The sequence below is a fragment of the Megascapheus bottae genome, chromosome 9, assembly GCF_031878675.1.
Source record: "Megascapheus bottae isolate mThoBot1 chromosome 9, mThoBot2.hap1, whole genome shotgun sequence".
Classification (NCBI taxonomy): domain Eukaryota; kingdom Metazoa; phylum Chordata; class Mammalia; order Rodentia; family Geomyidae; genus Megascapheus; species Megascapheus bottae.
This window is the reverse complement of record NC_143517.1, coordinates 25361590-25376897: the sequence shown is the minus strand read 5'-3', so window position 1 is coordinate 25376897 and position 15308 is coordinate 25361590. Positions and strand designations below refer to the sequence as shown.

Below are 15308 nucleotides of genomic sequence, written 5' to 3'. Positions count from 1 at the left end.
TGCAAAGAAATAACATTTTCAATAATATAGCAGTGTCCATATTCAAGTTAGCAGAAAGGGTAAGATGATGTACAGGAATGAAGACTTGCTGGTTCTATGTCTTTCTGGGCAATGTAAATGGAGTATGGCAGATAAAGAGAAGAAAAATCCTGTTTACTTTTTGCACTCCTTAAATTTGGCAAAAATGGTAGGTGAGAGCAACAAAAATTCTGATTCTTTGTCTTATAATTCTAGAATGCAGACAGTTTGTGAAGCTTAAATTAAAAACTCCTAATCCATGTCACAAGTTCTCCATAATAATTTGAACATTTCCAAGTCTGTGGCTTTGGAAATAGTTTGGGCATTAAGGGTTTATGGGCTACATTTATGTTGCTGGTCATAAATGCAAATGCTGTCCAGTGAAAAACCAAGTACAACATGCAGCTCTAATGAGAAGTTTAAAATAAACATTTATTGGATGCAAGGAAGTGCCAACAGTTTACTCTCAGGGTTAATGCTAGTCACTAATTACAACTGTGTACTTTACAATCCTACTTTGGAGACAAAGGGATATTAGCAGGCAGAGAGGTCTGTTGAGTTCCATGATTCTTTTTGGACTGCTTGACTTACCAGTTTGTTACTGATGCTTTTGTTTTATGCAAAATTTGTGTCTCACCTGTCAGATTTTATTTCAATGCCATAATTATTTTCATTAGGAATGGGATCTTATTCTATAGAAACATGTGTGAGAAACTTTGTTCCATTATAAATTATAGAAATATGAATAATAATTTTAACTCTGTGAAATTGTTTTTTAAAATAAGATATTGAATAATGTATTTGAAGTGTGTCGCATATTGCATGGACAACCACAGTTTTTAGGTCACTACAGTCAGTACACTATTTCAGTGTTGTAATTCTTATATAACTTACTCTTAAAGAAAGCTTTTACTGTTATGGGGAGTGTGGCCTAGTGGTAGAGTGCTTGCCTAGCATGCTCGAAAGACCTGGGTTCTATTCCTTGGTAAAGTTTTCAGTATATCTGCTTTTACCTCCAGGTCTGTTATCCATTTGGAGTTACCTGATGCAGGATGACATAGAGGGATCCAATTTTAGTTTTATACAGGTGCTTAACCAGTTTTGCCAGAAACACTTGTTGAAAAGGCTTTCTTTCTTCCATTCTATTTCTTTGGCTCCCTTATCAAAGATTAGGTGGCCATAGATCTGTGGGTTAATATCTGGGTCCTCAGTTCCATTCCATTGGTCTTCAGGCCTGTTCTTGTGCCAGTAGCAAGCTGGTTAGGTCACTATAGCTCTGTAATAGGGTTTGAAGTTTGGTATTGAAATTCCTCCTGCACTGTTCTTTCTGTTGTCTTTCTGCTAAGAATTGTTTTTGCTATACTGGGTCTTTTATTATTCCATATGAAATTTTGGATTGCCTTTTCTATTTCTTTAAAGAATGACATTGGGATATTGATGGGTATTCCATTAAATTTGTAGATGGCCCTTGGCAAGATTGCCATTTTCACAATGTTAATTCTTCCAATCCTGGAGCATGTGAGGTTTTTCCATTTCCTCAGTTCTGCTTTAATTTCCTTTTTCAGGGTTTTAAAGTTTTCATCAAAAAGGTCCTTTACAGGGGCCAGGAGTTTGGCCTAGTGGTAGAGTGTTTGCCTAGCATACACAAAGACCTGAGTTCGATTCCTCGGTACCACATACATAGAGAAAAGCAGGAAGTGGTGCTGAGGCTCAAGTAGTAGAGCTCTAGCCTTGAGAAAGTCCAAGGACAGTGCTCAGGCCCTGAGCTCAAGAACAAGACTGACAAAAAAAAATTGGTCCTTTACATTCTTAGTTAATTCCTAGGTACTTAATTTCTTTGAAGCTATTGCGAAAGGAGTTGCTTTCCTGATTGCTACCTTGTTCCTCTCATTGTTGGCATATAGGCAGGCAGTTGATTTTTAATTTTATACCCTGCTACTGAGATTCCACCTCACTCCAGTTAGAATCGCCAGGATCAAGAAATCTAATAATAACAGACATTGGAGGGGATGTAGCCAGGAGGAATCACTACTACACTGCTGGTGGAAGTGCAAACTCGATCAACCACTGTGGAAAGCAGTATGGCAGTTCCTCAAAAGACTAAACATAGAGCTCCTCTATGACCCAGCAATTCCACTACTTGGCATTTACCCAATTGTCCAGAAACAAGGACATACTAAATCCTCTAGCACAACGATGTTCATTGCAGCACTATTTACCACGGCAAAGATTTGGAACCAACCCAGATGCCCCTCAGTTGATGAGTGGATCAACAAGATGTGGTATTTATACCCAATGGAGTTCTATGCTGCTGTCAGAAAGAATGACATCGCCACATTTTTAAGGAAATGGAAAGACTTAGAAAAAATCCTATTAAGTGAAGTAAGCCAGACTCAAAGGAACATATGCTCAATGGTTTCCCTCATTTGTCATAATTAGTAGAAACCTTGGGCTCTCCTAGCAGAGATTTGCAATAGAGCAAAACCTAGATACATAAGGCCATATAGTATGACACTAAATGAAAGACCTTCAGGTTATAGAAACAAAAGCCATATAATAAGTAATTGTTGTCCCTAATATACTATGTTATCTCTCATCTCTTTTACTGTTCCTTGGATATCTCATATTGTTACCGTATTTCACCTTGTTATCTAATATATTGTATATATGCGTATATGGTTATTTGAAGTTGGATAGGGAAGGGAGGAAAACAAGATGAGGGGTGGGAGTGGGGGGGAGGGAAGTGGGGACCAAGACATGAGAAAGGGTATCAATGTATGTGAAGTAATGCACCTTCTATCTGGTGAATATAATGTAACCCTTCTATTAATTATAATAAAAATATGTGAAAAAGAAACAAATGACCACTAGGAGGCGGGTGTCTATTATTTTTTCTCCATTAATGTTCATAAAAGTACATCTTAGACAATAGAACTATAGGAACAGCAGCATAAGATGTATAAAAAGGTTCAAATATTATTAAATTACTTACTTTCCTCATCTGAAAACAGAAATATTTATTGAAGGACAATTAGAATAAGTTTGATTAACTAAAATGCCACTTGTATAGAATTGGATTAGAGGAATACTTCTTTTCATTTTACTGTTTTTATAAATGAATTTAAACATTGAATAAATAATTGACACGTGTTCCATGTATTTACTAAAATTATTAGTGGAGTTCCACTGAATGGACAAAATGAGAAATCAAGGTGAGCTCCTGATAGTTAGGGAACTTATGTGAATTCTGCATTGTGGTGGTGGCGGTGATAATCAGTGTTTTCATCTACCATTTCTCCTATACATGATGAATAATGACTCAGTGAAAACTGATAAACATTTCTCTTTTGACCCATGTAAGTTACGGATGTTTTTCTCTCTCACTTTGCCTTATACACCTCGGTCCCTCTCTGGTACATATGAAAGGATCATTGACATACTTTCAATAAACTTTAGATTTGAGTTGTTTTTCTAAGCATTAGGTAGGCAATTCCTTTCTCTTTTCTTTCTAATAGGTAATTTTAATTATTGGCTAAGATTAAAAGAATATTCAGTATGCAGAACGTGCTCAGCAGAAATATTGAGGAAGCTGAGATTGGGAAGGAGATTGCAAGTAACTAAGTATTCATGAGGACTGTAAGAATGATGAAGAGATCATATAAAAAGAAATAATGATGGGTGAGTAGGAAGAGAGGAATGCAGAGACACAATGAAAGTGGCAGAGCTCAAGTGAGAAGCTGATAGAACAAGGCAAATGGGCTGGGTAGGATGAAGACCAAGCAAGAAGAGACACATGGCTGTATTAGGATGTTGTCAGGTGGAATCACGAATGGAGAAACAGATGGTTTTGTGTTTTTCCTCTTTGCAGAGTCAGATTCAATGAAAATATTCTTGGATGATCTGGATGTACTCTGTTCTCAAAGAAAGTATTAAACCAGTGATACAAAGCAACTTTGGTTTTAGAAGAGAGCTGGTCAAACTTTGTTGAGTACATCATACATCTAGAAAACATTTAGTCAGGATTTATTATATCCTAAGACTCCATTTTATTCAGTCCATCTTTGTTTTTCAACGCAATTGAAATTTAGATATATTTTAGCTGATTATTATTTTTAATTATTTCAACACACAATCAGCTGATAACAACATTGATTTTGAATTTACTTGATAAATTTACTTGTGAATATAAGAAAGAAGATAGCCATCAAGATAACTAAAATGATAGGAAAAATGTGTGCTGAGATTTTTGAGATCAGAAGATTATGTGGTAATGACAACTGGAGGATAGATTGAGGAACTATATACTAAGGAAAAGGAAGTAACCTGAGACATTAAAGTCTGTTCAGCAGATAACAGGAATCTATGCAGCTGGCTTCACAGAAGGTGAGTGATATAATCTGTTGATAATTAGTTAAGAACATAGCTAGATAGTTCAAGAAAGGAGGAGAAAAGGACCAAATCCTTAGGATCTGGCAGCTAAAGAGAGCAGAATATAGATGGAGAACATAGATGTACTAGGACTAAATCCAGCTGGGATCTTAATGGATCCAGTGAGAGTGTGTTTCAAAGGATGTACACTTTTTGAAGTAGAGTTCCTCTGGAACATGGATAGATAGGTAATGGCTAAATTCTGGTGCTTTAGGATGATCTGAGAAGCATGACAATAGGCTCTATGGAAGGGCCATTTTTAATGAATATTAATGCTTTAAGTTGCCATTAATGCTTTGGTCTTTTAGATAGGTTATCTAGGCTGCGGTGATTAGAAAGGAACATGATAAGCTTCCAAGGGGTTGTAATATTCACATCCTTGATCTAGATACTAGTCACCTGAATGCATTTATTTTATGACCATCAAAAATATAGGTGCATTTAAAAAACATTTCATGGGCTTCAATGCAAACTAAAAAATAATTTCCTGTTTCCTGGGAGTTTAAGTTCAATTATTAATAGATATAAAAAGTTTTTAAGCAATTCTATCTGAGTATATAATGAATAAAAGGAATCCATTTTCTCTTGAACTACATCATATTATTAAAGAAACGTGGTTCCTCTAAAAGCTGAAAAATTGATCAGAGCATGGATACAAAACATGGATAAATGAATATAGCACTTGCTCTGCCAGAAAGACTCTTTGCTACATGTCATTTTTCTTTTGACATTTCTGGCTTTATCAGCTACTGAATTCTTAATATTGAGAAAAAAAAGTCCATCTACTTTCATCTGTAGCCTTTAGCATACCTTCCAGCCCTTAACACAGTTTCAAAAATTCTTTCTGTCACTATGTTAGGCTTTTTAACATAGACCATAATTCTTCCCCTTAGGTCTCTTAGAGCTAGGCTGGCAGCAATTGCCAGCATCAAGACCTCAGCGATTTCTCTTAACTTTTGTATTTTTTTAAACTATTGTACAAAGTATTGTTGTAGTTAACTTCAACTTCGTGTTCTAGTTAATTTGCATGATTTAAAATGTAAATGACTTCATGTGAAGCTACTTGTTAATCTGGTTTAGGTTATTTTTAAATATATAATATCTAAAGTTATTTATTCAATGAAATCAGTATTTCAAGAAGTAACTCCAGTGTCTACTTCTCAATGCTATTTTCTGTTGAATAATATTTCTCTCCCATAAACTGTATATTCTATATTTATATATTATACAGGATAATAACTTATTGTGTATATCTAAGTGTTTTGTGACCATTTCTATTATATTGGTGTATTTTAAAGCAACATGTTTTGGGTCTCAGGTGGCATTGCTTTGGTATGAAGACTAATAAAAGTATCTAAAATACAGAAAAAATTAAAGGAATTCCTAATATTTATAGCTCTTCAAGACTATTAAAAATTTGGCTTAGAGTCTTATGAAATTCTCCTTTCTCTATTTTACCAGTTTTATGTATGCCCATTCTTCGCTGAATCCTTTTGTCAGTCCCCTGATTTTTTAGAAACCACATCTTCATTTCTATTGCAATCATTCCTCCAATTCTTAACTGTCAATTAGGATGTTTAATATCTTAATTGAGACAGTTTTTGTATGCTTGAACACTTAGTTGTTTATTCACAACACTGAAAACTCTGCACTGTTTGTATATAAATTTTCTTTTTCCTGTTACTATTCTTAACTGAGTATGTATTCCCTTGGTTCTGTTTCAGAGGCCTAAGTATTAACTGAGCAAAAAGCAAATTCCCAAAAGAGTAGAATTAGAGAAAAAGTCTTTACATGGAGTAGTGATAGACTTTGTGCTTGCCGAGCATGCATGAAGACCTGGGTTCAATTCCCTGGTACTACATACATAGAAAAAAGCCAGAAGTGGTGCTGGGGCTCAAGTGGTAGAGCTCTAGCCTTGAGAAAGTCTAAGGACAATGCTCAGGCCCTGAGCTCAAGCCCAAGGCTGACAAAAAAAAATATTGTAAAGGTGATGTATGGAGGGACTACAGTTACACAAGTCAGGCAGTAAGTACATTCCTTTTTGAAAACTGTCACTCCCTCCCTCATTTCTTCCAGTGTTTCCCCTTTCAACCCTATTTTCCTTCCAGTTGTGTAGTTCATTTCTAACATAGGATCTAGTGAGTATCACTGAATTGATTCACCCTTTGTCACAGCATGGTAACTATTTTTACATGTTTGGTTTCTATTATACTGTGCAGAACATTTTCAGCACCATGTATAAAATGTGCTGTCAACAAATATTTTTCATAGACTGTGTGCATTTCAGAAAAAAGTGTCACTTTTAATATCACTTATGTGAGCATGCAACATTACTAAATACAAAAATCATATAGGTGCACATATTACTTCAGACACTGCCACTCCTTTAATTAAGAACATTTTAGGCCATGAAACATCATAAGTTATGGAAGTTACGGATCTTTTCCTATTTTCACTTGAGGACCATACATTTGAACCCTAATCCTACAATACATTTCACTTAGAATTCTTGCTGTTAAGAAGTTTCATTTCTTTACACTTGTTATTCCTTTGAGTAGAGAGAACAATATCATTCATCTTCTAAGGTGATGTCCTACTATGATTTCTGAGTAAGACTCAAGTGTAGGGCTTTTTCAAAGGGCTACTGTGAGAGTCAAGGCTGCAATTTCTGTTATCCACTGAAAACCCACTTCTGTGTACTTAGGATGGATGTATATTAGCATAAGATACAGTTGACAAAAGGTAAATTTAACAAGTTCACTCTTGTGGCAAATGAATCAAAAAGTGCTGAAATCTTCATGTTCATATAGCATTAAATAATGAATAGAATTGAGCATAAAAATATGAGTCATGCCAAGTTTTTAGTCTACCTCCCAGAAAAGCATCTCTGGAACATATACCCTCAAATTAAGAAATAATTGAATTATTTATTTGATAAAAAAAGTTTACTTTCTGGAATCTTGTCATATCTCTGCCATTACTCATGTAGGTAGCTATAAGAAAATTAAATTTTCTTTCTGGGATTTACTTCCCTTTTGTGAAATTAGAAGGCAAGCAAGTTTACTTTAAATTTTTTCATTACATATAAACATATTATGGAATTGTATTAAAATTTATGACAGGGAATTGAAAGTTCCTTAGAGACAGATAAATACCCATTCAAATCTTAATATCTTAAGATTACTTATTAGCTATTTTTAGCTTTGCTTTCTAAGCTTAGTTGAGTTCCAATTTCAAAATATGTAATTTAGGATAAAGATACTGCTCTAAATAAATTGTTTGAAGACCAAATAGGAAAATATATTTGTTGTGAAGTGATTAGAATAGCAATATTTGCTTGATAGATTTCCAATGCCTGGTATCAAACCAATCCCTTGGTTTTCTAACTTTCCTTCTGTGCTGAAGAATTCAGATCCAAGTCTAAGGTAGTAGATAAAATTTGGAAAACAGTGTGGACTTTTTTTTGCCAGTTCTGGGCTTTAGCTAAACACTAATTTTTTTGTTGTTGTTTTTGTTTTGTTTTTTTCTATGTATGTGGTACCGAGGAATCGAACCTGGGTCTTTGTGCCTGGTAGGCATGCACTCTACAACTAGGCCAAACTCCTGGCTCCAGTGTGGACTTTTTTTTTTTTTAACCAGCAGAATTCATAGGATGTAGATGTTTTAGAAACCCATTTTTTATCTTCCCAGCTTGAGAATTCTTCTAGGTTCAAATACAGTAGACCAAGTAGCAGTAATGGGTCAAATTAAATCAAAAGCTCCACATGACTTTGCAATTTAACACTATATATTTAAAATCAAGCATGACATCACATGCATTAGTAAGAGTACATCACATGGGATAATAAATCTTCCACATATACTCAGCACTACTTTTAACTTTACAAAATCACATGAGATCAGTTTGAAATTCCACAATTTTAAGGAAAAAATAATTTTAGATTCACAAGAAAGCTATTAGGATAGTAAATGACAACATTGAAAATGGATTAAATGAATGTGATGTTTTAAACACATGACCAGAGATTGTCTAAAATAGACCCAAGACCTTCTGTTCACGCTTGTCAGTTTAACAGGAGGTGGATTTGTTTAAATTTCAACTGTCTATTTTGATCTTTGAAGGATTCCATAGAAAAAAATGCCCAATATTCTAATCTGTCATCTTTTTGTCTGCAGAAGGACTCACATTGCTAAAGTTTACTTTCTGGTAAGCCTCTGATTGAAGACAAATTGAGCCTCATGCCCTCAATCCAGCCAGTGAACAGAGAGATGTGAGAAGACTTACCTTTCATTCTCTCTGTGAATACAGAAAGGCTGAATAACCACATAGATTGCCTGTTGAAATGCTGCTCTGTCTATTTTACTGGGGACTGTACCTAACCCCAAGGGCAGCTAAGTAGGTTCTTTATTATAAGGAGACTCCTTGATGTTTGCCCAGTAATTCATGAACCATCTACATGTTCTGGTTCCTTATTTATTACCACTGATGAGTGATTTCATAATACTGCCAGAGATTATACACAGCTTACAGAAAGTCTTGATAGTGAACCATGATGTCAAAATATAGCATAGGCCATCAACAGCTAGCTCCTAATGGTGATAAGTATTATATCAGAATGCAATCCACACAAATTATTAGTAAAAGTTTACAAACATTAAAAAGTGCGTAATAACATTTGGATCTGATAGGGCTGAGGAAAAAGAGTCATGAAAAACATAACATGAGACCTTAAATTTTATGATTGGTGTCCACATGATTGTAAGGAAATCACATTCTCCATCCTTTTCAATTTCGTGGAGAAATATTGTATTTCAAATTTAAATAATAGGGTACAGTGTTGTAAAAAGCATTATTTATTATAAAGCAATGTACTCCCAAAATATTTCTGAGTATTATCTTGTCTTTTCTACTTTTCCAATTCTTCAAAAGTTTTATAACTAAAATAAAAATGTCAGTTGGAAGAGGTTCCCTATTTTATGAATAAAACAAATTGACAGATTGAATTCTTGTTTGAGCAGACACCAAACAGATTGAATCCAAGTAATAGTCATATGAATGTATTTTTTAAAATGCCTGTATAATAAAGCAAAGTGCTTTGATGAATCTGTAGACTTTAGCAGTTCATTGACTTACAATTACCAAGAGGAAAGATTATGTTTTTAAAAAGTGTGTTCTGTGCACACCACCATACTATGGAAAATTAAAAAACAACAACAAAGGAAGCCCTTTAAAAAATGAGTGGTATAAAAATTCACAGTTAATGTACATCATTTTGTTTTTGATAAGCAATCAAAGAGGGGGGCAGTGCTGAGTAGCTCTATTGTACAATACAAAACAGTGTGTAAATACACAGCAGCAACACACACATATATAATGCTAAAAATGCTAAAAACAGTGCTTTCTGGATGGTTCTTTTACTAGGTGAATACTCCAGCCAGAGATGTTTAAACTCTGGAGCTCAACCAACCCTTTGCAAATAGACACAATTAAATCCTCTGACAGTGTGAGGGGCCAAATGCTATAGGAATCACCATCTAGATCAGTGCTACTCTCTACAAGCATTTCATCATATGGTCAAGTGAAAGGATTGACACAAACATGACATCCAAACACAAGCCACATGATTTCAACCATTGCTCATGACAGAGGTAGAGAAAGGTCTGTCTGCAACCACAGCCTCAGCTCCCATTTGTGACATGATAATGGGCAGCTTTCTGCGATGCAGAACAGCCATTTTCTTTTTCCCCTTTGCACTCATGGAAACAAATGCATTCCAGCAATGCCTGGAGATTTGCGACATTGTCAGGTGTTGAAGGTCAAAGTGGGGTGTTAGCTTTCAGATTTTGCTGCTTCTCCCTGGGCTTCCCCGCTTTGTTCTGTTGAATTACGCTGTGCATCATCTTCACCTTCTGTAAGAGAATGAAAGGAAGATAAAGGCAAGATAGAAGCTAGTATTTACTGACAGTGAATATCATATTATTGTGATATATAATTTTCAATATTGAATGCGAACTACAGACATACTCATGATAGCCAAAATCCTTATAGGAAATGTTTATTTTCTTGGAAAATAAACAATCAGAATGTAGTACATGGTTTCAACGTCTGGCTTCTGTGAAGCTAGGACAGCATGCGTTTCATAAAAAGCTAAGAAATCTCAGGGATAGGTCAAGCATTTAAGTATAGTTTTATAGGCTGAATAAATCAGTTTTATCTTTTTAAGTAGAAATCAGAGGTGGGAGTCTATGTTCAGTCTCTGATTTGAACAAAATATTTTTAAGTCAGATAGCACTTGAGAATACCTCAGCTTATTTCTAATTTTTCTGATGTCTCAGAAATTCTCTTACTTTAAACTGAAAATAATAGTGAATGATGAAAAGACATTTATGCTACATGATCATTCTTTTGTTCCAGATTTCTTGACTTAGATAACATATGACAATATAATAAAACCACCCTCATAACTGAACCCACAGCAATTATAGCTAGTGACATAGACACATCTGAAACCAAACAATATTTTAGTTCTTTTATAATTGCAAGCTGCTTGCAGTCCTTTAACTATTTGTACATGTCATTTACTTTACTTGAACTATATTTTAAAGTTTGGAGAATATATTAATATTTTTCTGATTTTGTTACCATAATCCAATAGATTGAGGATAAATGGACTTGATCATTCTTGACCAACCCTAGTGTTGACAAACAGCTGCATTTCATTTGTGAAAGGTAAATCAGATTGTATTTCCATACTCCATTAATCACTCCAGTGATTTATGTCTTTATAGAAACTAGAAGCAGTTTTTTGACATAAGAAACACACTTTATTCTAAAGGTAGAACCTTGGCATTTTAGATCATTTATTACATATCAAATTCATGTTTTATTTTGACCTATTGATCTCATTTGCATCTAGGGACAGGCAGATCATCTGAATCTGGGACATAGAGATTAACATGCAACATGAGCTATGTCAGGAGAAGAAACTGTATGTAACCAAAAGAATGAAGCCAAAACACAGCAGAGGTAAGATAATAGAATATTCAAGGATGAAAGTCACTGTATAAATAGAAGATAATGAACTTGACTCTCATGGGGCTTTGGACTTTGTGTTGTCTAGAGATTTCTCCAAGCTTAGAATTATGCTACAAATGAAGCTCTGACTACACAGATGGTTTTAAAAAATCATGAGGCAGCCAGGCTCACACCTGTAGTCCTAGCTACTCAGGAGGCTGAGATCTGAGAATCAAGGTTCAAAGCCAGCCTGGGCGGAAAAGAACCTGAGACTCTTATTTCCAATTAACCTCTAGAAAAAAAATGGAAAGTGGGGTTTGGCTCAAGGGTAGGGTGGTAGCCTTGAACTGAAGAGCTCAGGGACAGTGCCCAGGTCGAGTTCAAGCCTCACAACCTACCAAAACATAATAATCTTGAGGCAGCAATGTTGTCATATAAACAATAAAGTAGACACAGGAATTACAAGGAAGTTTCTCAAAATTCAGTAATGCTAAATGTACCCCGATGTATTTGTCATATTTTCTACTTATTCACTTCTTATCATTTGTGATTCTTTGTACCGAGAATAATGAAATCAGTGCTACATATAGTTTAATCTATTATGATTAGAAGGGAAACAGAAAATCTTGCAAGGGCTTAGAGAATTGTAATTAACATGCAAAAATGTTAGAAGATATTTGGAAGCATATAATATTTTAATAAGTCCAATTATATAATTGTAATATATATTGAATATAAAATACTAATAATTTTCATTTATTATATTTATTAATATGAAAAATCAACAGTTAAATTTAAAGTTATGTTTTCTTTTGTGCATGAAAGGCCTTTGACTAAAATTTCTTCAATGTTAGGGCAAATAGAAAAAGAAGAAATTAAATTATGTGCAAAAAATAACCTAATATTTAAGTTGGTTAAAGTTATTGCAAATGATTTGTAATAAAATATTCAAGTAAAAGCAGTAATGTAATTTTTTATGGTTTAAAATGTTTTACTAGCATCTAGTAGTTATATGAGTGTTTTATTTGGACACATCCATCTTTTCTCTGTGTGTACGTGTTTGTGTACTGGGATTTGAAAATTTGGTGCCTGTGCCTTCACAAACACAAGGCTTTTTCCACTGAAGGCCTGTGCTCCAACATTTGAGCTAAATCTTGACTTTCAGCTTTTTTCCTAGTTAATTGAAGATAAAAATCTCCTGGATTTGTTTGCTTTCACTGGCTTTGAATCTCAATCCTCAGATCTTAACCTCCTCAGCAACTTGGATTATAGTCATGAGCCACTTACTAATCCCTAGCATATTCAAATTTTCTTACAATATTCTCTAGTCAAATAACCCAATCTGCTCCATTGCTCTCATTCTTCTCCCTTCCTTTTTCTTAAAACAACTACAAAACATATATAAAATACAATATATGAAATACAATGACAATGAAAACTAATTTCTTATCATCTTTTTTAGATGTTGTTAGGGAAGCAACTGTGGTAGTAATGTTAGAAGAAAAAAACCTCAAAATATAGATATTTGCCAGACACAGAAAAGCAACATTTGCATGGTTTCCCTCTTTTGTGGTAGAATGTACCTATAGATCCCTAAGTAATCATACTGGGAGTATGGAAGTGGTTACAAATTAATTATTGGCAATAGAAGAGGCTACCAAGAAGTAAAGGGTATAATTCTTTAGAGAGACTATGCCAACGCCCAACAAAAGATATACAAGGAAATGGGTGCTTACAGGTGGGGGAAAGGTGAGCAGGGTCAATGAAAGAAGGGTAAGTGAGGTTGGAGGAGAATGCAGCCAAAAACTCACTGTACATATCATAAAATTAAGAAAAATGAAGAAAGAGGTGGGTCAAAGAGAGGGTGAGAATGCTGAAGGGATGCCACAGGTCAAGTTGCATTGCCTACATAAACTGCTTTGTTAAATGGCCAAAAAAAATGCAGTATACATTTTAAGAAATTAAGCAAGTAAGGAAAGAGGTGGGTTGTGAGGGATGAGTGAGAATATTGAAAGGTCTAATTGATCAGCACGCACTATTCACAAACTTCTCTGTTGAATAGTCACTCCTTTGTACAACTACTTAAAGATAAAAATATTCAAACATATGCTTATACATTTTAAAGTGTTAACACTTTAATGTTACTGTTTTATTAGGCTAAAACTGTAAAAAAAAATCTGTGACCTATTGACTTTTACCCATTGCATTAAAAAAATGCCTTTTTATATTTGTCGATAAATCATTCTATTAACCTAAATAATTTGACTGAGATTTACAAACACATAATACTTTGTCATAATATAGTAATAATAGGAGCACATTGAATGTTATAAGTGGAATCAGAAACTCATTCTATCCTCTTTCATGGATATAGAAAAAGGTTTAAAGATTATTTGTACAGAAATTTTCTCAAGTAAACAATTAAAAATTTGATATTTTCAATATTTGTGGGTAGAGGAATTGTTAATGGATAGATTACTGTAATTCTCAGCAATAAGGCTACTGAGTACTAATGTCTTATATTTCTTTTCCTTTTTTTAAATCGGTAAAACCAGATTAGCAGAATAAGTAGTAAGACACATTTTTCACAAACCTATTCAGCCATAGAAAGAAAACAAAAAGCCCTTTTAACCTCAGAATTACTTCAATAGCTATTCTATTTTGCAGTAAAATAAGTCCTGAGGAAGCTTTTCTTTTGAAATGGTTCTTCTACTTGAGGTCTATCAGATGCATATGAAAATTTTGTTATTAAATTTAATAACTTTTATTAACATTAATAACATTTAATCACCATTAAATGGGGAAAGGTTTTTATTGATCACATTAGTAAAACTAGATTAAGGCTCTATGTGTGAATAGGTCTCAAACCTGTAATCCTAGCTACTCAGGAGATCTGAAGGAGCTAGGTTTAAAGCCAGCCCCACAGTCTGAGGGACTCTCATCTCCAGTTAACAACCAGAAAGCTAGAAGTGGCTCTGTGGCTTAAGTGGTAGAGTGATAGCCTTGGCCTTACACCGAAGAGCTCAGAGACAGAGCCCAGGTCCAGAGTTCAAGCCCCACGACTGACAAAAAAAAGAAAGAAAGAAAGAAAGAAAGAAAGAAAGAAAGAAAGAAAGAAAGAAAGAAAGAAAGAAAGAAAGAAAATGTGAGAGATTAAAAGACTAGTTGTAGACTTTTATCATGCGTAGACTTTAACTTTCTTAGGTTACTTTTTACCCCTTAACTCTACTAGATGAAATGTTGTTGCATTTCATTCCACATTTACAGTTACATGTGTATCAAAAGACTTACCGGTCTTGTTGATGTCAAGACCAGCTAATTTCAAGGCTAATTCATTGCTGTTGCCACTTGCAGAGGAAACCAGGATATCATGTATTGCATTTCTTCTACCTGTTCTTCCAGAAGCAATAAAATCTGCATATGTAGTTTCCACATCAGTCATTGCTAACAAATATCCACATAGCAGGGACTAAAATAGAAAGAAAAGAATGAAAGGGTAAATATAATGATAGTCATTGTTAAACATTTAATAGACACTAAATGAATAAGAAATGAATAAGAAACTATTATCTTCTTTAGAAAGAGTTACTTTAGTTCTTCTCTTACCTAAGCAATTGTATTAAAAATGAGGGAACATTTTCCATGCCAAGTCTGAGATCATGTGATATCCAGTCAGTCTGATAGCTGACTGTCTTTTGAGTATAAATGCAACCACAGAAACAAGATGTTTGTTGATACTTGCTTTAGATAATAAAATCCTCTTTATCTAAAACCATTGTAACAACAAGAAGATCAGAAGAGAGGTTGAAAATGTAAATAGTACAAAGTAGGGGTAAGTGATAAGGAA

At 34.3% G+C, this 15308-nt stretch overlaps 1 protein-coding gene and 1 long non-coding RNA gene across 4 annotated transcripts in view; one reads left to right on the top strand and one right to left on the bottom strand.

Moving 5' to 3' along the window:
* LOC150058908 (uncharacterized) overlaps positions 1-15308 on the top strand; it is a 44678-nt gene that overhangs the window by 12080 nt on the left and 17290 nt on the right. Inside the window, exon 2 of the long non-coding RNA XR_016536659.1 lies at positions 11364-11473. This is a non-coding gene — a long non-coding RNA (uncharacterized LOC150058908). The remainder of the gene's footprint in view (positions 1-11363; positions 11474-15308) is intronic.
* Pkia (cAMP-dependent protein kinase inhibitor alpha) overlaps positions 8216-15308 on the bottom strand; it is a 77361-nt gene continuing 70268 nt past the window's right edge. For all 3 annotated transcript variants that reach the window (XM_090338977.1, XM_090338974.1, XM_090338975.1), the window contains 2 exons: positions 14753-14930; positions 8216-10356 (listed from right to left, as the gene is read on the bottom strand). In XM_090338977.1, coding sequence (XP_090195103.1) covers positions 10277-10356; positions 14753-14930 — 258 coding nt within the window. In that variant the 3' untranslated portion in view covers positions 8216-10276. The remainder of the gene's footprint in view (positions 10357-14752; positions 14931-15308) is intronic.